This window comes from Oncorhynchus clarkii, chromosome 23 (assembly GCF_045791955.1).
Source record: "Oncorhynchus clarkii lewisi isolate Uvic-CL-2024 chromosome 23, UVic_Ocla_1.0, whole genome shotgun sequence".
Classification (NCBI taxonomy): Eukaryota; Metazoa; Chordata; class Actinopteri; order Salmoniformes; family Salmonidae; genus Oncorhynchus; species Oncorhynchus clarkii.
This window is the reverse complement of record NC_092169.1, coordinates 22582042-22609830: the sequence shown is the minus strand read 5'-3', so window position 1 is coordinate 22609830 and position 27789 is coordinate 22582042. Positions and strand designations below refer to the sequence as shown.

The window sequence follows — 27789 nt, the reverse complement described above, 5'->3', positions numbered from 1 at the left end:
ATGTGGTTGTTGCTGAGGATCATTAGTAACAGTTCATAATATATATGTTAAAAAATAAATGTAGGAGAGTTAAATTGTTATGGAGCTGAGCATAGATAGACCAAGCCTTAACAGTTTGAAGCCAACCCATGGCGCAATACTTGGCCATGTCATCACACAGTTCCATGGTTAGTGCAGGAAATAGACTAGGGTATAGCCTATTATTGTACACTATTCTCCCAATTATAATTCTAAACTCAGCAAAAAAAGAAACGTCCTCTCACTGTCAACTGCGTTTTCTTCAGCAAACTTTTTTTGTATGAACATAACAAGATTCAACAACTGAGACATAAACTGAACAAGTTCCACAGACATGTGACTAACAGAAACCGAATAATGTGTCCCTGAACAAAGGGGTGGTCAAAATCAAAAGTAACAGTCAGTCAGTATCTGGTGTGGCCATCAGCTGCATTAAGTACTGTAGTGCATCTCCTCCTCATGGACCGCACCAGATTTGCCCGTTCTTGCTGCAGGATGTTACCCCACTCTTCCACCAAGGCACCTGCAAGTTCCCGGACATTTCTGGGGGGAATGAACATAGCCCTCACTCTCCAATCCAACAGGTCCCAGACGTGCTCAATGGGATTGAGATCTAGGCTCTTCGGTGGCCATGGCAGAACACTGATATTCATTTCTTGCAGGAAATCACGCACAGAACAAGTAGCTGGTGGCTGGTGACATTGTCATGCTGGAGGGTCATGTCAGGATGAGCCTGCAGGAAGGATACCACAAGAGCGAGGAGGATGTCTTCCCTGTAACGCACAGTGTTGAGATTGCCTGCAATGACAACAAGCTCAGTCCGATGATGCTGTGACACACCGCCCCAGACCATAACGGACCCTCCACCTCCAAATCGATCCCGCTCCAGAGTACAGACCTCGGTGTAACGCGGTGTAACGCTCACCGATCGAAACGCTATTTAGCGCACACTGCTAACTAAGCTAGCCGTTTCACATCCGTTACACTCACCCCCCTTTTGACCTTCCTCCTTTTTCCGCAGCAACCAGTAATCCGGGTCACGGCACCAATGTAACAGTATAATTTTAGACCGTCCCCTCGCCCATACCCGGGCGCGAACCAGGGACCTTCTGCACACATCAACAGTCACCCTCGAAGCATCGTTACCCATCGCTCCACAAAAGCCGCGGGCGGCCCTTGCAGAGCAAGGGGAACTACTACTTCAAGGTCTCAGAGCAAGTGACGTCACCGATTGAAACGCTATTTAGCGCACACTGCTAACTAAGCTAGCCGTTTCACATTCGTTACACTGGTGTAACTCGGGCAGTTGTTGTTGCCATCCTGTACCTGTCCCCGCAGGTGTGATGTTCGGATGTACCAATCCTGTGCAGGTGTTGTTACACGTGGTCTGCCACTGCGAAGACGATCAGCTGTCCATCCTGTCTTCCTGTAGCGCTGTCTTAGGCATCACACAGTACAGACATTGTAATTTAGTGCCCTGGCCACATCTGCAGTCCGCATGCCTAAGGCATGTTCACGCAGATGAGCAGGGACCTGGGCATCTTTCTTTTGGTGTTTTTCAGAGTCAGTAGAAAGGCCTCTTTAGTGTCCTAAGTTTTCATAACTGTGACCTTAATTGCTGTCTTAACGACCGTTCCACAGGTGCATGTTCATTAATTGTTTATGGTTCATTGAACATGCATGGGAAACAGTGTTTAAACCCTTTACAATGAAGATCTGTGAAGTTATTTGTATTTTTACGAATTATTTTTGAAAGACAGGGTCCTGAAAAAGAGACGTTTATTTTTTTGCTGAGTTTATGTACACTAATCTTCCAACAAGAAGAACTGAATGTGGCAATTATCTGAATGAATTAAACCACTGTTTTCTTTCTTTCATAAAGAAAGATACTGTACTTTCTTAACGCTAAATAATCAACAAATCTACCAATTGGTGCTGAAACAGAGACAAATATATTCAGATGTATTTCTTTCACTGATCCCTAATATTCTGAATCCGTTTTCTTGATATATTCTAGTCTGTTGACAAAATTCTAACTAAAAGGTGCACTGCATTTAAAGGGATGGCTTAAGATAAATGTACTGGAAATTCTATTGAATGAAAACTCAAATGAAAATCTGTTGACCAGCCAGTTGGAGGGCTTTCAGCGGTTGAATTACATTTATTCCACAAGTGAGGAGACAACGCCTGCAAAGCCCGTTACGCACCTTCATAAAGTAAGCCTGAATACCAACTGAGAAATGCATAGGAAAGACGTGCATAAGATCGTCTAATTTCCTATGTCGGAATCTGGCCCATAGTGCATGTGAAACATAAAAAACGTGTTTTTCCCATTGTATTTAATTGAATTAAAAACCAAACATAGCCCCCTCTCCCCTAAATTAAGGCTGTTTTTTTGTCCTGCCCAAAGCATTCGCCAAGTAGCCAAAACTATCAATAAAGAGTTTGGCTTGTGAGATCGCGTTGAAATACATCTTAAATCACCAACGCTTTTTTTAAAGTTAAAAGTTTTGGAGCCGCAAAACAGTGAGCTGTACATTAAGTGTGTTGTAAATTATTTTAGCCAGCTTATTATTTATTTTATTTTGGATGTGCATAAAAAAAACCTCCATGTAGGCTACATGTCCATATGCCCATCATGGAAAGAGAGATGAGATTATCCGGTGACAGTCATATTTAAAAACATTGAAGTTATTTTCCTGTAACAATTGCTTGTTTGCCATTTAGTTTAATTAAAAACCAAGCCCTCAGTAGGCTAGCCTTACCCTACTTTAACGAAAGCTGGTTTCACAATAATGCGTCGGATGTATTTGTCATCCTGGCCATGCATTAGAAGTAGCCTATCCATAAAAGGTTTCTAAATGGTCTTACTCGTCGTGCTTTTGCATTATTCACAATTCGCATAGGCCTACCTGCATACTCCATTTCGCTTGTATCCATCACGATTTCCTAGTACATATATTCCGGACTCTGACATTGCTCGTTCTAATATTTCTTAATCTTTCACTTTGGATTACGTGCGTCTTGTTTTATATTATTTTATAGGTTTTATTACTGCACTGTTGGAGCTAGAAACAAAAGCATTTTGCTGCACAGGCGATAACATCGGCAAATCTGTGTATGGACCAATAACATTTGATTCAATTTTATTTACTTTTAGATTAATGATATATACCCATTGATTCTTGAATAATATAATTTATACAGTTGGCCAAAAGTTGAGAATTACAAAAATATACATTTTCACAAAGTCTGCTGCCTCAGTTTGTATGATGGCAATTTGCATATACTCCAGAATGTTATGAAGAGTGATCAGATGAATTGCAATTAATTGCAAAGTCCGTCTTTGCCATGCAAAAGAACTGAATCCCCAAAAACATTTCCACTGCATTTCAGCCCTGCCACAAAAGGACCAGCTGACATAATTTCAGTGATTCTCTCGTTAACACAGGTGTGAGTGTTGACGAGGACAAGGCTGGAGATCACTCTGTCTGTTTGGAATCATTGTTCTTCCTCTGTCAATCATGGTTACCTGCAAGGAAACACGTTCCGTCATCATTGCTTTGCATAAAAAGGGCTTCACAGACAAGGATATTGTTGTCAGTAAGATTGCACCTAAATCAACCATTTATCGGATCATCAAGAACTTCAAAGAGAGCGGTTCAAAGCATCAGGGACAGACTGATATTCTGCAAAAGGTACAGGGATTGGACTGCTGAGGACTGGGGTAAAGTCATTTTCTCTGATGAATCCCCTTTCCGATTGTTTGGGGCACCCGGAAAAAAGCTTGTCTGGAGAAGACAAGGTGAGCGCTACCATAAGTCCTATGTCATGCCAACAGTAAAGCATCCTGAGACCATTCATGTGTGGGGTTGCTTCTCAGCCAAGGGAGTGGGCTGGCTCACAATTTTGCCTAAGAGCACAGCCATGAATAAAGAATGGTACCAACACATCCTCCGAGAGCAACTTCTCCCAACCATCCAGGAACAGTTTGGTGATGAACAATGCCTTTTCCAGCATGATGGAGCACCTTGCCATAAGGCAAAAGTGATAACTAAGTGGCTCGGGGAACAAAACATCGATATTTTGGGTCCATGGCCAGGAAACTCCCCAGACCTTAATCCCATTGAGAACTTGTGGTCAATCCTCAAGAGGCAAGTGGACAAACAAAAACCCACAAATTCTGAGAAACTCCAAGCATGCCATCAGTCAGGATGTGGCCCAGACGTTAATTGGCAGCATGCCAGGGCGGATTGCAGAGGTCTTTAAAAAGGGTCAACACTGCAAATATTGACTCTTTGCATCAACTTCATGTAATTGTCAATAAAAGCCTTTGACACTTATGAAATGCTTGTAGTTATACTTCAGTATTCCATAGTAACATCTGAATAAAATATCTAAAGACACTGAAGCAGCACATTTTGTGGAAATTAATATTTGTGTCATTCACAAAACTTTTGGCCACGACTGTACATGCCTCATGAGCTTATTTCAATTGTCGTACCCGATCAAAACCCAAAATATGAGCTTGTTTTACTACTTTGTTTTTAATGTAAATGTATACAAACACTGTATAGCCTCAAAACATGGTTCAAACTATAATCTTGATATCATGGGTAGTAGCAATAGCCTGCCTATGTGGCATGGTGCTACAGATGGTGGCCTCAGGACCTCAGGACCTGAATAGCCGGACAACAACCGTAGGAGCTGGCTATACAGTACAAACAGATCTGGGACCAGGCTACAACTATGGGCCCTGATCAGAAGTAGTGTACAGGGAATAAGGTGCCATTAGGGACACAACCCTGGAGTGGGAAGCAATCCACATTTTTCAGTCTCAGCAGAGTAGTAGCCTGGTCCCAGATCGTTTTGTGCTGTATAGCCAACTCCCTGTTGCTATAAGGTTAGGAGAGAAGCCATTCTATGAGCTGTCGATGGATAGACTATGTGAAGTGTAACAAGGTTTAACAAGACTGCGAATATTGATAGAACTGCATCTGATTGAAAAGGTCAGCTCTCGCTCTTTCTCTCACACGTGCACACATTCAAACGTTCTATGCTTTAGAACCAATCCCTGCTCTCTGCAGAATAACAATGCCTTACCAATTAGTTCTACTCTAATTGGGAAATGGAGGATTTGGTCAGTTTTCTGTGTAAAAAGCTATTTGAATTTCATGCTTATTTTTGCTAAAAGGAATCCAAACCAGTTTCTTCAAACTAAAGCGTGAAGGGCGTCTCATTGAGTAAGGCTGCCTGCCATAAAATGTTAATTAATGTCATGATTGCATAAAGAACATTTGAGACAAATTAATAGCTTATTGTAGCCATGGCAATTTCCTTATTTTGAGCTGTGGATCACTTAACAGTACAGTAATCTCTGGACTTCTTCATATTGTTTCAGTGCAATACACACCGGTTACCGATTTTTTGGGAAGATGATAACTTTGCGAGACATTGATGCTACTATTTTCCAAACCAAACACCACCTATAATATTCCGCAATGCCCAAAGTATTTGACAAAGTACAACAGTGTTTGACAAAGGACCACAAAATGATCACATCATTGCAGCAGGAGATAGCAGTTAATAAAATGTAAATGTAATTTCTCTCCCCACTTCAGAGTGCAGCCACACTGGTTTGTATATATTTTTCCTGTGTGTGTGTGTGTGTGTGTGTGTGTGTGTGTGTGTGTGCGTGTGCGCGTGTGTGATAGCATCAGTGTCATCAGGGCGTAGCGATAAAGTGTTGTCGTCACTATGATCCATGACAGCAGACGTCACTCACCTCCTGGCAGATACACTCCGATGTACTGTGTTTCTATCTGAATACTGATCTACTGTATGTATATGACACTTCAAATTGCTATCATTGCATTAGATCCACAATACGATCCTTCCGCTTAATGATGTACAGTAAATTAAAGCAATAATGCCTGATGAGGTGTGGTATATGGCCAATATACCACAGCTAAGGGCTATTCTTATCACGGCACAACGCGGAGTGCCTGGATAAAGCCCTCAGGTATATTGGCCATATATCACAAAGCCCTGAGGTGCCTTATTGCTATTATAAACTGGCTACCAACGTAATTAGAACAGCGAAAATATACATGGTAGTCATCTTTCACTATTATTAATTAGTGTAATATGTGTGTGGGGATGTGCGAACCTGTTAGGGTAGAGCTTGTGTGTGTTCTGGGGGGTAAGGTCTACAGGTGTAGACCTTACCGTGAAATGCTTACTTACAAGCCCTTCACCAACCATGTAGTTTTAAGAAAATAGAGTTAAGAAAATATTTACGAAATAAACTAAAGTAAAAAAGGTTTGAAAAGGTCAGCTCTCACTCTCTCTCACACATGCACACATACACTTTCTATGCTTTAGAACCAATCCCTGCTCTCTGCAGAATAACAATAGCCGTATGCCTTACCAATTAGTTCTACTCAAATTGGGAAATGGAGGGTTTGGTCAGTTTTCTGTGTAAAAAGCTATTTGAATTTCATGCTTATTTTAGCTAAAATAAATCTGAGGTATGGTTTTACTTTAGAAGAAAAGTTATTATAAACTGGGTAGTTCGAGCCCTGAATGCTGATTGGCTGACAGCCGTGGTATACCACAGGTATGACAAAACATTTAATTGCCCCTCTCTCAATAGGGGTAGACCGACATCAACATCTCTTCACTGTGAAAGGGGGCGGGGGGGAGCAGTAGATCATGAGTAAGGACCTGTCACCACTACAATAGAAGCCATTTCTCAAAGCAGCCATATAAACTATACTGTTATTTCAGAATCAGAACAGAATCAGAATCATAACAACAATAATAATTTGTTGGGCGCTTATATTTGTCCAATTTAATACATGTACAAGTGTGTATTATACACATATGTGTTTTTTGCATATCTCAAGTCTCCTTGAGACACCCTAGCAGACGGGTCACGGCCATGCTCAGCAATTATCAACGCCGACCCTGGAGCAATTAGTGTTAAGTGCCTTGCTCAAGGACACATCGAAAGATTTTTCACCTTGTCGGCTCTGGGATTCGAACTAGCGACGTGTTGGTTACTGGCACAATGCTCTAACCTCAAACACCTACCTCAAAGACCTGAACTAATAGGACATGTATGACTCAGACAGAGAACAGCTACCATCCACAGAGACAAAAACCTGGGAATGTACATGAATTGATGTGCCCATAATATCCCCGACATTCATGTATGAAAAGGCATACAGTACAAATGAACTTAACACTTCCTATGAATATCGTTGTAAATACAGTGCCTTGCGAAAGTATTCGGCCCCCTTGAACTTTGCGACCTTTTGCCACATTTCAGGCTTCAAACATAAAGATATAAAACTGTATATTTTTGTGAAGAATTAACAACAAGTGGGACACAATCATGAAGTGGAACGACATTTATTGGATATTTCAAACTTTTTTAACAAATAAAAAACTGAAAAATTGGGCGTGCAAAATTATTCAGCCCCCTTAAGTTAATACTTTGTAGCGCCACCTTTTGCTGCGATGACAGCTGTAAGTCGCTTGGGGTATGTCTCTATCAGTTTTGCACATCGAGAGACTGACATTTTTTCCCATTCCTCCTTGCAAAACAGCTCGAGCTCAGTGAGGTTGGATGGAGAGCATTTGTGAACAGCAGTTTTCAGTTCTTTCCACAGATTCTCGATTGGATTCAGGTCTGGACTTTGACTTGGCCATTCTAACACCTGGATATGTTTATTTTTGAACCATTCCATTGTAGATTTTGCTTTATGTTTTGGATGCCTATAATACATTATGAAGAGGGTATTCGTGGAGCCAAGCACGCCCCCATCCACATCGACGGGGCACTTGTGGAGTGGATTTCCTTGAGTTCCTGTGTGTCCACATCACTAAGGAATTAACATGCTTCACACACATCAACACAGTCGTGAAGAAGACACGACAACGCCTCTTCCCCCTCAGGAGGCTGAAAAGATTTGGAATGGGCCCTCAAATACTCAAAAAGTTCTACAGCTGCACCATTGAGAGCATGTTGACTGGCTGCATCACCGCTTGGTATGGCAACTGCTTGGTATGGCATTCGACCGCAAGACGTTACGGAGGGTAGTGTGTATGGCCCAGTACATCACTGGGGCCAAGCTCACTATCATCCAGGACCTTTATACCAGGCAGTGTAAGAGGAAGGCCCTAAAAATGGTCAAAGACTCCAGCTACCCAAGTCATATATTGTTCTCTCTACTACCGTACGGCAAACGGTACCGATCCACCAAGTCTGGAACCAACCGGACCCTGAACAGCTTCTATCCCCAAGCCATAAGACTGCTAAATCATTTATCAAAAGAGCTACCCGGATTATCTGCATTGACCCTTTTTGCACAAAAGCACTTTTCAGACAGACAGCGGAATATCGCCGAGTACCCCGCCAAGTACACCACTTTTCCCTCTAGTCAAAGCGGCTTAGCATGCACGCACACACATACAAAAGGGTGACAGCCGCCAGTGCCCGTAGCAACAAAATAAACAACTGTTATTAACGTGCGAAAAAATTATTGCTTTAACAACATACGCATGCATAAAAACATATTTACATGCAACAGAATTACTCATAAAAATGGATTCGAAAACATGGATTTTTATTGTTAAACGTGAGACTGTAAACTGATAGTGTTAGCCAGCTAGCTAGCTAGAGTAGATTTTAGCTGGTCCCACTGTTGGACATACGTGCTGAGGTATCACAACGCAGGCTACGTTTTATACTGTGATTGGAAAACAATGCCGGCACAACTTGAAAAATAGAGCAAAATACTATTTTCTCCATCTCGGCTGAGCGGCTTCCATGGGCCCGAGCACCGCCAACCGCTCCGCCTTGATAGAGTTTCGCCCCCTGCCTAGCCTTCATTGAAAATGAATGGGCCACCCCATCTGTCTGTCAGTGCCTTAACTATTTTGACTCATCACATATGATGCTGCCACTGTTTATTATCTATCCTGTTGCCTAGTCACTTGACCCCTACTTATATGTACATACAGTGCATTCGGAAAGTATTCAGACCCCTTCCCCTTTTCCACATTTTGTTACATTACAGCCATATTCTAAAATTGATTAAATTATTTGTTTTCCATATCAATCTACACACAATACCCCATAATGACAAAGCGAAAACAAGTTTTTAGAAAAACAGAAATACCTTATTTCTATAAGTATTCAGACCCTTTGCTATGAGACTCGAAATTGAGCATCAGGAGCTTCCTGGTTCCTTGAGTTGTTTCTGCAACTTGATTGGAGTCCACTTGTGGTAAATTCAATTGATTGGACATGATTTGCAAAGGCACCTGTCTATATAAGGTCCCATAGTTGACAGTGCATGTCATCCTCCTAGATCTACAGTGCCTTGCGAAAGTATTCGGCCCCCTTGAACTTTGCGACCTTTTGCCACATTTCAGGCTTCAAACATAAAGATATAAAACTGTATTTTTTTGTGAAGAATCAACAACAAGTGGGACACAATCATGAAGTGGAACGACTTGGCCATTCTAACACCTGGATATGTTTATTTTTGAACCATTCCATTGTAGATTTTGCTTTATGTTTTGGATCATTGTCTTGTTGGAAGACAAATCTCCGTCCCAGTCTCAGGTCTTTTGCAGACTCCATCAGATTTTCTTCCAGAATGGTCCTGTATTTGGCTCCATCCATCTTCCCATCAATTTTAACCATCTTCCCTGTCCCTGCTGAAGAAAAGCAGGCCCAAACCATGATGCTGCCACCACCATGTTTGACAGTGGGGATGGTGTGTTCAGGGTGATGAGCTGTGTTGCTTTTACGCCAAACATAACGTTTTGCATTGTTGCCAAAAAGTTCAATTTTGGTTTCTTCTGACCAGAGCACCTTCTTCCACATGTTTGGTGTGTCTCCCAGGTGGCTTGTGGCAAACTTTAAACAACACTTTTTATGGATATCTTTAAGAAATGGCTTTCTTCTTGCCACTCTTCCATAAAGGCCAGATTTGTGCAATATATGACTGATTGTTGTCCTATGGACAGAGTCTCCCACCTCAGCTGTAGATCTCTGCAATTCATCCAGAGTGATCATGGGCCTCTTGGCTGCATCTCTGATCAGTCTTCTCCTTGTATGAACTGAAAGTTTAGAGGGACGGCCAGGTCTTGGTAGATTTGCAGTGGTCTGATACTCCTTCCATTTCAATATTATCGCTTGCACAGTGCTCCTTGGGATGTTTAAAGCTTGGGAAATCGTTTTGTATCCAAATCCGGCTTTAAACTTCTTCACAACAGTATCTCGGACCTGCCTGGTGTGTTCCTTGTTCTTCATGATGCTCTCTGCGCTTTTAACGGACCTCTGAGACTATCACAGTGCAGGTGCATTTATACGGAGACTTGATTACACACAGGTGGATTGTATTTATCATCATTAGTCATTTAGGTCAACATTGGATCATTCAGAGATCCTCACTGAACTTCTGGAGAGTTTGCTGCACTGAAAGTAAAGGGGCTGAATAATTTTGCACGCCCAATTTTTCAGTTTTTGATTTGTTAAAAAAGTTTGAAATATCCAATAAATGTCGTTCCACTTCATGATTGTGTCCCACTTGTTGTTGATTCTTCACAAAAAAATACAGTTTTATATATTTTTTTATGTTTGAAGCCTGAAATGTGGCAAAAGGTCGCAAAGTTCAAGGGGGCCGAATACTTTCGCAAGGCACTTTATCTGCTGGTTTCAACACCGTGAACCATCAGATCCACCTTCACCCTCTCAGGGCTGGGTATCTCAGGCTCAAACCCTACATTCCAACCCTAGCACTCTGTTCTGCCACTTCTGGTCTCTTGGCCCTCTCACCCCTACGGGAAGGCAGCTCCCGCTCATCCCAGTCCAAGTTATTCTCTGTCCTGGAACCTCAATGGTGGAGCCAGCTTCCCCCAGAAGCTAGGACAGCAGAGCCCCTGCCAATCTTCTGAAACCCTACCTCTTCAAAGAGTATTTTAAATAATCCCCCCCACCCCCTTCCTTCGTGAACTAACACTCGCACTCATTTTTTTTGTAGCTTTCCAAAACAAAACTGTTATTGTAAAATGGTGTCCCTACCATTCATTACGAAAATACAAAATTGTCTCATATTGGTGCGATATCCCTTATTGTCATACAAAACTAAGCTTGGAGCTGTTCTTATCGAAAGAGCCCTACAGCAACATGCAAAATCCTTTCTGTCTGTCCGTTTGCTATAAAAGAGTAATTCTGCCAGCAGATTTGAAGCACGGCTGAATGGGACTTCTCTGCATAAATAAAGGTTACATTTTTCCTGCATGCTGTGTGCTGTCTACATTGCGCATGTGACAGAATATTATATCATCAGGTTGTCACTGCTGCGTTTGAAGATGAAGATCAGATACTACAAAGTCCATTGACTCCAGTACTCCTCTCAACTGTAGACTAGAGCTCTCTCTATCCTCTCTACTGTAGACTAGAGCTATCTCTATCCTCTCTACTGTAGACAAGAGCTCTCTATATCCTCTCTACTGTAGACTAGAGCTCTCTCTCTCTCTATTTATGATGACAGAGGTGCCTGAAAAATGTAATAATGTGGTTGTGGTCAGAAAAAACAGATTATAATCAGGTAAAGACATGTTTTCTGCACGGTCACTAATAGATATATAAAAAGTGTCCTTAATAATTACAATATCAAAATCCCTCTCAATACACAACCTGACCAAAGACATTCGCCTGACATACTGTAACTGCAACCAGTTTTAGACTCTACCCACTGGGTTAGACTCTACAATATCCAGTCAATATCCACATTTAGTTTCATAATCATAAAGCCTGCTTAAGCTGCTCTGGGTAAGACTGTCTGCTAAATGAAAAATGTACATGCAGAGTAAGACATGTTACTAGGGGTGCTTGGACTGGATGCAAGGTAACACCTGGAGCTTGGACTGGATGGAAGGTAACACCTGGAGCTTGGACTGGATGGAAGGTAACACCTGGAGCTTGGACTGGATGGAAGGTAACACTTGGAGCTTGGACTGAATGGAAGGTAACACCTGGAGCTTGGACTGGATGGAAGGTAACACCTGGAGCTTGGAATGGATGGAAGGTAACACCTGGAGCTTGGATGGAAGGTAACACCTGGAGCTTGGACTGAATGGAAGATAAACACCTGGAACTTGGACTGGATGGAAGGTAACACCTGCAGCTTGGACTGGATGGAAGGTAATACCTGGAGATTGGAATGGATGGAAGGTAACACCTGGAGCTTGGAATGGATGGAAGGTAACACCTGGAGCTTGGACTGGATGGAAGGTAACACCTGGAGCTTGGACTGGATGGAAGGTAACACCTGGAGCTTGGACTGGATGGAGGGTAACACCTGGAGACTGGATGGAAGGTAACACCTGGAGCTTGGACTGGATGGAAGGTAATACCTGGAGATTGGAATGGATGGAAGGTAACACCTGGAGCTTGGAATGGATGGAAGGTAACACCTGGAGCTTGGAATGGATTGAAGGTAACACCTGGAGCTTGGACTGGATGGAAGGTAACACCTGGAGACTGGATGGAAGGTAACACCTGGAGCTTGGAATGGATTGAAGGTAACACCTGGAGCTTGGACTGGATGGAAGGTAGCACCTGGAGCTTGGACTGGATGGAAGGTAACACCTGGAGCTTGGACTGGATGGAAGGTAATACCTGGAGATTGGAATGGATGGAAGGTAACACCTGGAGCTTGGAATGGATGGAAGGTAACACCTGGAGCTTGGACTGGATGGAAGGTAACACCTGGAGCTTGGACTGGATGGAAGGTAACACCTGGAGCTTGGACTGGATGGAAGGTAACACCTGGAGCTTGGACTGGATGGAAGGTAACACTTGGAGCTTGGACTGAATGGAAGGTAACACCTGGAGCTTGGACTGGATGGAAGGTAACACCTGGAGCTTGGAATGGATGGAAGGTAACACCTGGAGCTTGGATGGAAGGTAACACCTGGAGCTTGGACTGAATGGAAGATAAACACCTGGAACTTGGACTGGATGGAAGGTAACACCTGCAGCTTGGACTGGATGGAAGGTAATACCTGGAGATTGGAATGGATGGAAGGTAACACCTGGAGCTTGGAATGGATGGAAGGTAACACCTGGAGCTTGGACTGGATGGAAGGTAACACCTGGAGCTTGGACTGGATGGAAGGTAACACCTGGAGCTTGGACTGGATGGAAGGTAACACCTGGAGCTTGGACTGGATGGAGGGTAACACCTGGAGACTGGATGGAAGGTAACACCTGGAGCTTGGACTGAATGGAAGATAAACACCTGGAACTTGGACTGGATGGAAGGTAACACCTGCAGCTTGGACTGGATGGAAGGTAATACCTGGAGATTGGAATGGATGGAAGGTAACACCTGGAGCTTGGAATGGATTGAAGGTAACACCTGGAGCTTGGACTGGATGGAAGGTAACACCTGGAGCTTGGACTGGATGGAAGGTAGCACCTGGAGCTTGGACTGGATGGAAGGTAACACCTGGAGCTTGGACTGGATGGAAGGTAGCACCTGGAGCTTGGAATGGATTGAAGGTAACACCTGGAGCTTGGACTGGATGGAAGGTAGCACCTGGAGCTTGGACTGGATGGAAGGTAACACCTGGAGCTTGGACTGGATGGAAGGTAATACCTGGAGATTGGAATGGATGGAAGGTAACACCTGGAGCTTGGAATGGATGGAAGGTAACACCTGGAGCTTGGACTGGATGGAAGGTAACACCTGGAGCTTGGACTGGATGGAAGGTAACACCTGGAGCTTGGACTGGATGGAAGGTAACACCTGGAGCTTGGACTGGATGGAGGGTAACACCTGGAGACTGGATGGAAGGTAACACCTGGAGCTTGGACTGAATGGAAGATAAACACCTGGAACTTGGACTGGATGGAAGGTAACACCTGGAGCTTGGACTGGATGCAAGGTAACACCTTGAACATGTATGGCATGGGATCAAAGGCAGTGAGAAATGAATTAGTACTGCTGGATATGAGTGAGTGAGTGAGTGAGTGAGTGAGTGAGTGAGTGAGTGAGTGAGTGAGTGAGTGAGTGAGTGAGTGAGTGAGTGAGAGAGAGAGAGAGAGAGAGAGAGAGAGAGAGAGAGAGAGAGAGAGAGAGAGAGAGAGAGAGAGAGAGAGAGAGAGAGAGAGAGAGAGAGAGAGAGAGAGAGAGAGAGAGAGAGAGAGAGAGCTATGTAGCAGCTATGTCATTGTCCCTCTGGGGATATGTATGCATCAGCAAATCAATATTTCATATTATGTGACAATTATGCAAATGTTCATACTCAAACTGCAACCAGCCACAAAAAATGAACATACAGTATACGGTGAACATTAAACATAGCCTACAGAATATACTGTACCTGTACTATGCATTAAACATCTGGTAAAACTTTACTGTAGGTGTCCTTATGAAATAAAGCCTTTATAACAGCTACATAACACATTATAACAAAGACAGACACCTAGAGTAAAGAGTTACCAAACCTCCTTTTCCTAGGCATCCTACAGTCCTAATATTCTGAGGTACAGTATACACTGAGCACACACAATATTATGAACACGTGCTCTTTCCATGACATAGACTGACCAGGTGAAAGCTATAATCCCTTATTTATGTCACTTGTTAAATCCACTTCAATCAGTGTCGATGAAGGGGACAAGACCGGTTAAGGGGGGGGTTCCTAGTGTTTGGTATACTCAGTGTATATGTTAGTGCCGCATATCCCTCTTTCACCCGAATCTCTCCACCTATCCATCAGATCTTGGTGTAGCACCACAGCTCTATCGGTGACAGTGATTTAAATGGAATACACCAACAGCTGTCTTCCTTTGAAGACAATTAACAGACAGTTGTCACAAACCCAAAAAGGTCCCAGGCCAACCGTTGCCATAGTGACAAGACAGCTGTATAATCCTCTTGTCACTGATGTGATCTTCGGCTGCTGCCAACACCAATCCACCGCAGATGGTAAAAATAGAATTGTGAGAATAATGGAATAGTCAGTCACGGTTTAAACTGGATGGAATCATACAGTAGTCATTCAACTTGTATCTTCTGTTACTTTTCTCAGCTTCTTTCGATTCAGATCAATAGAATATAATTCTATTTGTGTAAATCTTGTGGTTATCATGGCCAGATTGCATGCCCAGGGGCCTTGACTCCTGGTATCATATGAACACACATATGACATGGCAAAATGTGTAGAATTGCAGGACATTTGTTTTAAAACTGCAAGATTTTCTCTCCTTCCCATGGCAAAATGAGAAGAATTGCAAGAAATTAGCTTATAAAAAAGCTTAATTTTTTTTCTTCTCTCCGGCAACAAGAGGGTTGTGAACAGTTTGAACAGTTTGGTGTAACATGGGTTCCGAGGTAGGGATTTGTTATTACGCAAATAAATTATAATATTCTTCTGAACCTTTGCCACCTAGGAAATTTGGGTGAGCTGCCATTCTAAATAGTATCGGGGTACCCCTGCAATACACAACCCTAACTCTTGGAGTGTGTATCAATCATTTCAAGTGTGCAATCGTTGTACCTCTCACTGGCATCGAGTAACTCTGACAGAAGTATCTCTCTTTGTCTTTCACCATGGAAACGGATGCAGGAGGTGCAGCAAGTGCATCTGAACCCGCTGTTCTGTAGGTGCTGTAAAGTAGTGAGCAAAACGGGATCCACATCCCAAATGGCACCCTGTTCCCTATGTGTGCACTACTTTTGACAACGTTCGATAGGGCTCTGGTCAAAAGTAGTGCACTAGGTAGGTTATATGGTCTGACCAGCTGAGACAGTGAGTGATTGTAGGATAGTGCTCGGCTCAATTGATCCTGCAATGCATATAGTGGATATCATCAGAGGAGGAACATCCTACTCAGTGAATTTCATTAAAATATATATTTATATTTTTTTAGATAAAACTGTACCAAATAACTGATTAAAACACAGTTTTTCAATTAAGGTCTACAGTAGCCTCAACAGCACCCTCTAGGGTAGTACCATGGTGTAGCCAGAGGACAGCTATTTTGCATCCTCCTCTAGGTACATTGACTTCATTACAAAACCTAGGAGGCTCAAACAGAGAGGAATGCTATTTATGTTAGCTAGCTGGCTAAGGCTATCTAACACTGCAACTCTTCCAAGTCAAGATCTTGGCTTTATTAATTTATTGCCACCGGTGTAACTGCTAAACTGCTTGCTGTACACTGTACTGCGTGATTGTACACATGGATTACACATGGACGCGTTAGTTCCAGTTTGTTGACTATAACGTTAATATGGTGACAATGATGTAGGCTGTGTAGGGGTAAATGGTTATGATATGAAGGTTTGGCTTGGAGAGGTTTTTGTGCATGGTCACAGACAGCTGTTGTGTTGTGTACTGAAGTCCACAAGTGAAGGGAAACGATGAGAGGAGGAGAGCGCATAGATGTGAGAAGGAGATTTATACAATGAACAAAGTGATGATGCTGTTTGTGGCTGCTATGAAAATTAAATATGTGTGCTGGTAATTAGAGGTGTATTCAATCCGCCGATTCTGTTGCAAAACGTTTCTTAAATGCACGCAAACTGAACAAAACGGGGAGGGACCTAACTGAATTTGTCCAATAGAAACTCGTGATTTTGTTTCAAAATGAAACATTTTGCAACTGTTTGGACTAATGATTACACCCCTGATCAGCTAGATACAGGCAAGAGTGTGCAAGGCGGTAATGAATTTGTCACTGTCTGTCACCTTGATTACTCCAATTTGTCTCTCGACCTGTGCACCTACGCTACCGTTCAAAAGATTGGGGTCACTTAGAAATGTTATTGTTTTTGAAAGAAAAGCAAATGTTTTGTCCATTAAAATAACATAAAATTGATCAGAAATACAGTGTAGACATTGTTAATGTTGTAAATAACTATTGTAGCTGGAAACGGCTGATGTTTTATGGAATATCTACATAGGCGTACAGAGGCCCATTATCAGCAACCATCACTCCTGTGTTCTAATGGCACGTTGTGTTAGCTAATCCAAGTTTGTCATTTGAAAAGGCTAATTGATCATTAAAATTGTTTTGCAATTATGTTGGCACATCTGAAAACTGTTGTTCTGGTTAAAGAAGCAATAAAACTGGCCTTCTTTAGACTAGTTGAGAATTTATTTTATTTATTTCACCTTTATTTTACCAGGTAGGCCAGTTGAGAACAAGTTCTCATTTACAATTGCGACCTGGCCAAGATAAAGCAAAGCAGCGTGACACAAACAACAACACAGAGCTACACATAAACAAACGTACAGTCAATAACACAATAGAAAAGAAAAATAGAAAAATCTATGTACAGTGTGTGCAAATGTAGAAGAGTAGGGAGGTAAGGCAATAAATAGGCCATAGAGGCGAAATAATTAAAATGTTGCATTAACACTGGAGTGATAGATGTGCAGATGATGATGTGCAAGTAGGGATACTGGGGTGCAAGAGGGTAAGTAATAATATGGGGATGAGGTAGTTGGGTGTGCTATTTACAGATTGGCTGTGTACAGGTACAGTGATCGTTAAGCTGCTCTGACAGCTGATGCTTAAAGTTAGTGAGGGAGATATGTCTCCAGCTTCAGTGATTTTTGCAATTCGTTCCAGTCATTGGCAGCAGAGAATTGGAAGGAAAGGTGTCCAAAGTAAGTGCTGGCTTTGGGGATGACCAGTGAAATATACCTGCTGGAGCGAGTGCTGCTGGTGTTGCTGGTGTGGGTGTTGCTGGTGACCAGTGAGCTGAGATAAGGCGGGGCATTACATAGCAAAGACTTATAGATGACCTGGAGCCACTGGGTTTGGCGACGGATATGTAGTGAGGGTCAGCCAACGAGAGCATACAGGTCGCAGTGGTGGGTAGTATATGGGGCTTTGGTGACAAAACGGATGGCACTATGATAGACTACATCAAGTTTGCTGAGTAGAGTGTTGGAGGCTATTTTCTAAATGACATCGCCGAAGTCAAGGATCAGTAGGATAGTCAGTTTTAAGAGGCTATGTTTGGCAGCATGAGTGAAGGAGGCTTTGTTGCGAAATAGGAAGCCAATTCTAGATTTAATTTTGGATAGGAGATGCTTAATGTGAGTCTGGAAGGAGAGTTTACAGTCTAACTAGACACCTAGGTATTTGTAGTTGTCCACATATTCTAGGTCAGAAACGTCCAGAGTAGTGATGCTAGTCGGGCGGGAGGGTGCGGGCAGCAATCGGTTGAAGAGCATGCACTTAGATTTACTAGCATTTAAGAGCAGTTGGAGGCCACAGAAGGAGTGTTGTATGGCGTTGAAGCTCGTCTGGAGGTTTGTTAGCACAGTGTCCAAAGAAAGGCCAAATGGTGTCGTCTGCGTAGAGATGGATCAGAGAATCACCAGCAGCAAGAGCGAGATCATTGATATATACAGAGAAAAGAGTCGTCCCGAGAATTTAACCCTGTGGCACCCCCATAGAGACTGCCAGAGGTCCGGACAACAGGCCCTCCGATTTGACACACTGAACTCTATCTGAGAAGTAGTTGGTGAACCAGGCGAGGCAGTCATTTGAGAAGCCAAGGCCATTGAGTCTGCCGATAAGAATACGGTGATTGACAGAATCGAAAGCCTTGGCCAGGTCGATGAAGACGACTGCACAGTACTGTCTTTAATCGATGGAGTTATGATATCGTTTAGGACCTTGAGCATGGCTGAGGTGCATCCATGACCAGCTCGGAAACCAGATTGCATAGTGGAGAAGGTACTGTGGGATTCCAAATGGTCGCTGATCTGTTTGTTAGGTTGGCTTTCGAAGGTTTTAGAAAGGCAGGGCAGGATGGATATAGGTCTACAAAAGTTTGGGTCTAGAGTGTCTCCCCCTTTGAAGAGGGGGATGACCGCAGCAGCTTTCCAATCTTTGGGGATCTCAGACGATACGAAAGAGAGGTTGAATAGGCTAGTAATAGTGGTTGCAACAATTTTGGCGGATCATTTTAGAAAGAGAGGGCCCAGATTGTCTAGCCCAGCTGATTTGTAGGGATCCAGATTTTGCAGCTCTTTCAGAACATCAGCTGTCTGGATTTGGGTGAAGGAGAAGCGAGTGAGGCTGGGGCAAGTTGCTGCAGGGGGTGCTGAGATGTTGGCTGGCGTAGGGTTAGACAGGTGGAAAGCATGGCCAGTCGTGGAAAAATGCTTATTGAAATGATCGATTATCGTAGATTTATCAGTGGTGACAGTGTTTCCTATCCTCAGTGCAGTGGGCAGCTGGAAGGAGGTACTCTTATTCTCCATGGACTTTACAGTGTCCCAAAACCTTTTGGAATTAGTGCTACAGGAAGCAAATTTCTGTTTTAAAAAGCTTTCCTTATTGATTGAGTATATTGGTTCCTTGGCAATTTCTCACATGGAATAGCCTTCATTTCTCAGAACAAGAATGGACTGAGTTTCAGAGGAAAGTTATTTATTTCTGGACATTTTGAGCCTACAATCGAACCCACAAATGCTGATGCTCCAGATACTCAACTAGTTTAAAGAAGGCCAGTTTTATTGCATCTTTAATCAGAACAACAGTTTTCAGCTGTGCTAACATAATTGCAAAATAATTGAATGATCAATTAGCCTTTAAAATTATAAACTTGGATTAGCGAACACAACGTGCCATTGGAACACAGGAGTGATGGTTGCTCATAATGGGCCTCTGTACGCCTATGTAGATATTCCATAAAACATCAGCCGTTTCCAGCTACAATAGTAATTTACATTAACAATGTCTACACTGTATTTCTGATCAATTTGATGTTATTTGAATGGACATTTGCTTTTCTTTCAAAAACAAGGATATTTCTAAGTGACCCCAAACTTTTGAATGGTAGCGTACATTATAAACTTTAATTCGTAGGCTAGGTTGTGGCAACCTCATAATGGGTATAGGGCAAATTTGAGTATCATGTAGTAGCCTAAACCTATCGATGTTAGATTGAGCTGGGTGAATGGAATATGAATGACAGTCATTCAATATGCTGTAATAGAAATAAGACCATGCCTTCCCTAATCTTGAAAGGCATCAACTGCCACTGACTGCCTAGTATATTTCCCCAGGTTCTCCTGCTGCTGCTACTCCCCCACTGCTACTACCACAACTGAGAGCCAATGAGCCTGATGGTAAAAAAAAAAACATGTCTGCTCTATATTGCATGCTTCTGTCTGCGTGTGTCAGTCTCTGGCTATCTTTAGAAGTAACCTTACTTGAATAGGATGGAGGAAATGAAATGAATGGATGGAATACAAAAGGATGGATGGGGTACGATCATTCCCTACATCTTTCCATAACCACTTTGACAGATATGATATTCATGATTATCAGAGTTACAGTAACAACAGCCATTTTGTTGAAGAGATTGAGAGATACAGTAAGGATGAGACAGATGAAAGACTACTTGAATCTCATCAACCCTGAATTAACCTTTCAAGCAGCTCATGAGTGGCAGACGCATTACTTGCTCTATACAAATTGAAGAGTTTCGTTCCAAAACACTATATCCACCAATTTTTCACATTTGTGTTTTTTCATCCAAAATGATTGGGGAATGGGTACCTTCATGTTTGTGGAAAAATTTTACTATTCTCAGATTTTTTGATTTTTTGATTTTTGATTTTTGTGTATTAAAATGGGTTTTGGTTGCAAAACGCTATATCCATTGTTTAGCTGGAATGGAAGGTACTTATCCTGTATATTTGAATGTGATATGTTGATTTCTCGCCTATCTTTCTGAAGATGAATGAACTAACTGTAAGTCACTTTAGATAAGATCATCTGTTAAATGACTAAAATGTCAAATGCAAATATTTTACATACAGATTTCATATTACTGTACTGATTCTTTAAAAATATAGATTTTTAAATATTGATGTCACAAATGTATCATTTGTACAGTTCTTTATTAAAAATTTAGTTATTTGTCACATTTCACTGTATAAAACCTATAGTACTATTCTCTGAGAACATAGCGTTTTGCAACAAAACATGATTATTTTTCTCTCTGAAAAGAAACCATCAAGTGATAGATTTCAAACAAATACATGTATATCGTTCAAGAAGCCCATGCCATGATTAGATGGTGAAAAAACACACCAATCTCTTTCAAAAGTTGTAAACAAATATATATGTATTTACCAAAATGTCTGAAAATAGACATATAGCACTTTGGAATGAAACTCTTCAAATGCTCATGCCTTTGTTATGTAAATAACCGTTGTTACACAAATTGTGTTAGAGCATGGTTTTGAGGACGAAAGAGTGTTTGATGTGCTCCCTGTTTCCTGTCTGGATAGAGTGCAGGGTCATCGATGCAGACAGTTTAAGGGGCTATGAGCTGATGGGTTGGTCTAATCAATTCATATTACCAAAGCAGTGCTACTCCAGTGTTTCACTTATCTATATCCAATTAATTCAATTCTAACAACAACATTCCATCATGAGACATGAGAGGGGCTCATTAATTAATTAATTCATAATGCTACCACATGGGGAAAATGCCAATAAGGCCACAGAGGGCACTTAAATCAGTGTTTCCTAAACCTCTCCTCGAGTACCCACAGCCAGTCCACATATTTTATCAAATAACATTTTATTTGTCACATGCGCTGAATACAACAGGTGTAGACCTCACCGTGAAATGCTTACTTACAAGCCCTTAAACAACAATACAGTTCAATGTATTCCAGAACTATCACAGCTGTTTCAAATGGCCACCTAAACCCCTCATTACCCAAATCAACTGTGCTAGTTCTGGAATGCATCAAATGTGGACTGGCTGGGGTTACTCCAGGAGAGGATTGGGAAACACCACCTTATATCATGACAGAAAAACATGTAGTCCCATATACTTACATCCAATCATCATCATGGCGACAGCGAAGATCTTCTCTCCGTCGGTGGTGGGGGCGATGTTTCCGAACCCTATACTGGTCAGAGAGGTCATGGTGAAGTATAGAGATGTGATGTAGACCGAGTCTTTGTTGGGGCCGCCCTCCCACTTCCCTGTGCCGCTGGCGTTGAAGCGGTATGGCGAGCCCACTGTCTCCCCCAGCATGTACAGCCAGCTGTCTGTCCGCAGGATGCCTGTCTCCTCGTCTATCACCTCATAGTCACCGATGCTGTACCTGTTATAGTTAGTCAAGATTAAAAGATATTCAGCAACTCTTGGTAGGACAATGGAGGTCTGCTACAAAATTGCATCCTTTTTATTGTTAAAGCCCAGTTAGACAAGAACCAAAACCAGGTCGGTGCTGTACCTGTTAGGTTGAGATGAGAAAGAGTTCATGTTCAGGTTTAGGGGAAAGGGAAAGGACAGCGTTAGGGTTGCCTCTACCACACAGGTTAGAGGTTTGTTCACTTTGCTTAAGGGAGTAAGACGAAAGTTACAAAACATTGCGGGTGAGAAACAGAAACATACTTCTCCTTCATTACACTGTCAACACTACAGAGCATGACCGTTTTTAAAGGCAGTGTTTCTCAATCCACTACTGAGTAACTCCCCAGTCATTTCTCACTTAGCATTTTTGTTCTAATCCACCAATAGCAACTTGTAAACTAATCCACAACTAATCTTGTTGATTAATTAAATCAGGTGTAGTAGAAAAAAGCATGCCACAGTTGGGGATCAGAGAGGAACGGAAACACTGAAGGAATTTGCAATTAACAAATACAGTAGCCAGATTGTTTTGGCCATTGTGATAATTTATATGAATAATAGGATAACAGTTTATTTGCATGTTACCAACATAATGACTTCATATCACATTATTAACTCCTATAACAGGTTTTGCCAACTCTCTCCTCGGGGACCAACAGACGGTTCACATCTTTGTTGTCTAATCGTCAAGCTCTTGACAAGTTAAATCAGGTGTGCCAGTTCCCGGATAAGAGAATTGGGTACTGTCATAACCCATTAAAGGTAGACTCAGCGATATGACGAAGATGCACAAAGTTAACAGCATAGTTAGTCAATTTCCGCAACAACTAAGAGTGTTGAAGCACAAGGCTAAACTTCTCTGATATTTTGGTCCCGTACCTACCACGTTGTAACAGCGTGAAGTGAACCCCTGCACATGCGCAGATACTTTGTGTGACTGTGTGAGAGCTGTGCTATCGCAATAGCTGCGGTGCTGCTCGTGTCAACGTCATTTCACTGAGTCTACCTTTAATATACAGTAAATCAGTCTTAACAGAACAGTACCAGATGCAGGCCAACCAGTGGGCAGCCAGGCCGAAGACACACACCAACAGGACGAGGACGGCGGCTCCATACTCAATGTAGTGGTCCAGTTTACGGGCTACTCTGCCCAAGCGCAGCAACCGGACAACCTTCAGAGAACTGAACAGACTGCTGATCCCCTGAGAGAGAGAAAGATCAGGCAAAGGTTGACATAATGTTTACGTTCTACGGAAACTGAAGGGTGGACCTGTAGCTTAGGAGCCATTACTCAAAGTATGAACAAACCTAGAACTGCATTCTCGTGAGACTGAAACATATCTCAACATGTTGACAAAATGTATGTGTCTGTATGCATGTACTATTCTCTCAACCAGGATAGTCCACTCTATAACATTTGCCACTTTTTCCCAGGGAGTCCTTGGATACTGAATGTGTGTGCTGGCATCAAGAAGTCTTTCCTAGACGTTAATAATATTCATGGGATGTTATGACTATAAAATGAGGGTGTACTCAAGCAGCTGTGATACAAGCCATAGACTTGCACCCAGTTGATATAACCTCACACTGAACTTGTAGCATTCATTTACTGTAAGACAACTAGCTAGGGTCTTTATTCATGAATTCAATCAAAACACCATTGTCAAGTTCCAGGGGTAAATCTAAAGGAAAGAAAGACTTCCTTTGGAGTCGTATACTCAACACAAAAAAATATGATCTAACACATTAGAGATGTGACAGAAATCAACATGTATTCCATTCAACTCACCATCTGTGATTTCTATCTGAATCATGAACAGAGTACAGAAAAAAACATGCATTTGTAAAAACAGGGTGATACATCACACAACATGTATTTATATGAAAGACCATATTGTTTATGTCAATTTATGTAAATCCATTTGAGTGGAGCGTGTGTGTGTGTGTGTTTAAGTTTTAACTTATCCTGGATGACACAGCACATACGGTCAATCAACTATGTGTCTGTGTTTATCAATTGCAAATGTGAAAATAATCTTTTATCATATCATTATAATCATATTTTGACCCAAACCAACTCAATCAAAGTGGGTTTGATAACGAAAGGCCTACTTGAGTGACAGCTCGACGGTTCCAGTTCTTCACGTTCCACAAATAAACACAGACAGAGAAGGGGGAGGGACCATGCAAACAGAACAAAACAGGGGGATGAGGAAGAAAATAAAGACGTGAGCATGATCAAACAGAAGAAAAGTAGACATATAAGAAGATAAAACCATGATGACTTCAAACATTCATACAAATTAATAGGTAAATCATATTCGTGTAAAAAAGGATAATGTGATGGGAAAAAAAGACAACAGTTCAGAGACACCAAACCAAATCTCCTCACAGACTTTTTTTGAATGACTACTGGGGTTTATTAAATGGTGGAATGTTCAGAGCGTTGCAATGGGCCACACTGGATTTACTGTATCAGTTAGGCCATTGTTTGCGGCAAACATGTTGCTTAGTAACAATTCCAGTTGAAAGATTTGAATGAATATTCCAAAATGTTACAGTGAAGCTGCAAATACAGTGCCTTGCGAAAGTATTCGGCCCCCATGAACTTTGCAACCTTTTGCCACATTTCAGGCTTCAAACATAAAGATATAAAACTGTATTTTTTTGTGAAGAATCAACAACAAGTGGGACACAATCATGAAGTGGAACAACATTTATTGGATATTTCAAACTTTTTTAACAAATCAAAAACTGAAAAATTATTCAGCCCCCTTAAGTTAATACTTTGTAGCGCCACCTTTTGCTGCGATTACAGCTGTAAGTCGCTTGGGGTATTTCTCTATCAGTTTTGCACATCGAGAGACTGACATTTTTTCCCATTCCTCCTTGCAAAACAGCTCGAGCTCAGTGAGGTTGGATGGAGAGCATTTGTGAACAGCAGTTTTCAGTTCTTTCCACAGATTCTCGATTGGATTCAGGTCTGGACTTTGACTTGGCCATTCTAACACCTGGATATGTTTATTTTTGAACCATTCCATTGTAGATTTTGCTTTATGTTTTGGATCATTGTCTTGTTAAAAGACAAATCTCCGTCCCAGTCTCAGGTCTTTTGCAGACTCCATCAGGTTTTCTTCCAGAATGGTCCTGTATTTGGCTCTATCCATCTTCCCATCAATTTTAACCATCTTCCCTGTCCCTGCTGAAGAAAAGCAGGCCCAAACCATGATGCTGCCACCACCATTATTGACAGTGGGCATGGTGTGTTCAGGGTGATGAGCTGTGTTGCTTTTACGCCAAACATAACGTTTTGCATTGTTGCCAAAAAGTTCAATTTTGGTTTCATCTGACCAGAGCACCTTCTTCCACATGTTTGGTGTGTCTCCCAGGTGGCTTGTGGCAAACTTTAAACAACACTTTTTATGGATATCTTTAAGAAATGGCTTTCTTCTTGCCACTCTTCCATAAAAGCCAGATTTGTGCAATGGACAGAGTCTCCCACCTCAGCTGTAGATCTCTGCAGTTCATCCAGAGTGATCATGGGCCTCTTGGCTGCATCTCTGATCAGTCTTCTCCTTGTATGAGCTGAAAGTTTAGAGGGACGGCCAGGTCTTGGTAGATTTGCAGTGGTCTGATACTCCTTCCATTTCAATATTATCGCTTGCACAGTGCTCCTTGGGATGTTTAAAGCTTGGGAAATCTTTTTGTATCCAAATCCGGCTTTAAACTTCTTCACAACAGTATCTCGGACCTGCCTGGTGTGTTCCTTGTTCTTCATGATGCTCTCTGCGCTTTTAACGGACCTCTGAGACTATCACAGTGCAAGTGTATTTATACGGAGACTTGATTACACACAGGTGGATTGTATTTATCATCATTAGTAATTTAGGTCAACATTGGATCATTCAGAGATCCTTACTGAACTTCTAGAGAGAGTTTGCTGCACTGAAAGTAAAGGGGCTGAATAATTTTGCACGCCCAATTTTTCAGTTTTTGATTTGTTAAAAAAGTTTGAAATATCCAATAAATGTTGTTCCACTTCATGATTGTGTCCCACTTGTTGTTGATTCTTCACAAAAAAATACAGTTTTATATCTTTATGTTTGAAGCCTGAAATGTGGCAAAAGGTCGCAAAGTTCAAGGGGGCCGAATACTTTCGCAAGGCACTGTATATACCTCCTTTTTGTAATTATTACTGTGGCTCTTTAGCTATCAACTGAAAAAACCTTTGCTATTCCTACTACATGTAGAAAAAGCCTACATGGCCACTTGAATATTTGTACTGACAGTTTAGACCTGAAACAGACACTTCCATTCGTCTCACACTACCTCAGACTGTTAGCTAGCGTTAGCAAATGTTCACGGCTGACACAAAACAAAGGAAATGTGTTAGCCTACGTTTGCTACTATTTACCTTACTGAACGCATATCAGGATAACTACAAGTATAATAAGCTGTCCCCACTTGAGAGGAAACATTCCTTAGTAACACTATACTTATTGCCTGCAGGTAGGTATAATGCAGAGTCCTTTATAATGTTATAATAACTCATATGGCTTAATGAAAACTTCACATATATTTGATCAAGCCTATACAGATGCTTCACAAATCCTTTACCAAGCCTATAAAGATTCTTCACAAATCGTGAACCAAAAGTACAAACATTGCTTGATGATCAACTTCAAATAAATGACATGAATTCCCAGTAATACAGAAACGAAAATGTTGTTTTCACTGTCCATAGCAGCTGGCTGGACAGAACCTAGTCAGGCTAACAGAAAATGTCCTGGTGTCTGTCAGCTGTCAGCATTAACCAGGCGCTGAGAAGCTGAAAGACTAGAGGCTGACAAAGTGCTGTACCTGCAGATACAACAGACTTGGTGCAGCTCATGTTAAGTACCCCTGCAGCACTTTACACCACAGCCAGGGCCTTCATCAACTAACAACTCACTAAATGGATGCGTTTGAGCGACACATCAGGACACTAAACTCTCCAGTTTGGTTTGCCTAAATGGCAGCTAACAGCAGCAACAAGCTCTAGCCCTGTAGGGCCTATAGTGTTCATGTGCATGCACGTGTGTGTGAAGGGTGTGCACATTGTGCAGTGCATGCTAATAATGAAGGTGACCTGAGTAATCAATAGGCCTAGAATTGTAACGTTATCCATCTCTAAATCCGTTTAATGACCCCTCCGTGGTACACTGACCCAGAGATGCACTAAACGTTATAATTCACCAAATAAAATGGTGCTTAAATAGCATTTAAGTGCCTTTACCCTCTATTACAACCCGTGCTTTCACATATCCAAATCCTTTAGGGCCGTATTCACTAAGAGTCTCAGAATAAGAATATTTAATAGATTTCAAAGTCTGATGTGTTTCATTCGATGTTACTAACCATTAGAGATAAGCTACATAAAAAAGAGAGGTCATTTACCCAATAAATTACAGGGAGTTTACATATAGAGTGTGCAACTCTATTTTAATAGCTTATAGTTTATTCGCCGTTAGTCAGCACCTCTACATAAAATCATTTTCTCTGTGTGTGC

The 27789-nt window shown here is 41.9% G+C and overlaps 1 protein-coding gene across 1 annotated transcript in view; it reads right to left on the bottom strand.

Moving 5' to 3' along the window:
- The window catches only part of LOC139381654 (voltage-gated delayed rectifier potassium channel KCNH1-like), a 92787-nt gene that overhangs the window by 44693 nt on the left and 20305 nt on the right, over nucleotides 1-27789 (bottom strand). The window contains exons 9-11 of the mRNA XM_071125334.1: nucleotides 24354-24380; nucleotides 23286-23443; nucleotides 21938-22209 (exon numbers count right to left, since the gene is read on the bottom strand). Of these exons, the coding sequence (XP_070981435.1) occupies nucleotides 21938-22209; nucleotides 23286-23443; nucleotides 24354-24380 (457 nt within the window). The remainder of the gene's footprint in view (nucleotides 1-21937; nucleotides 22210-23285; nucleotides 23444-24353; nucleotides 24381-27789) is intronic.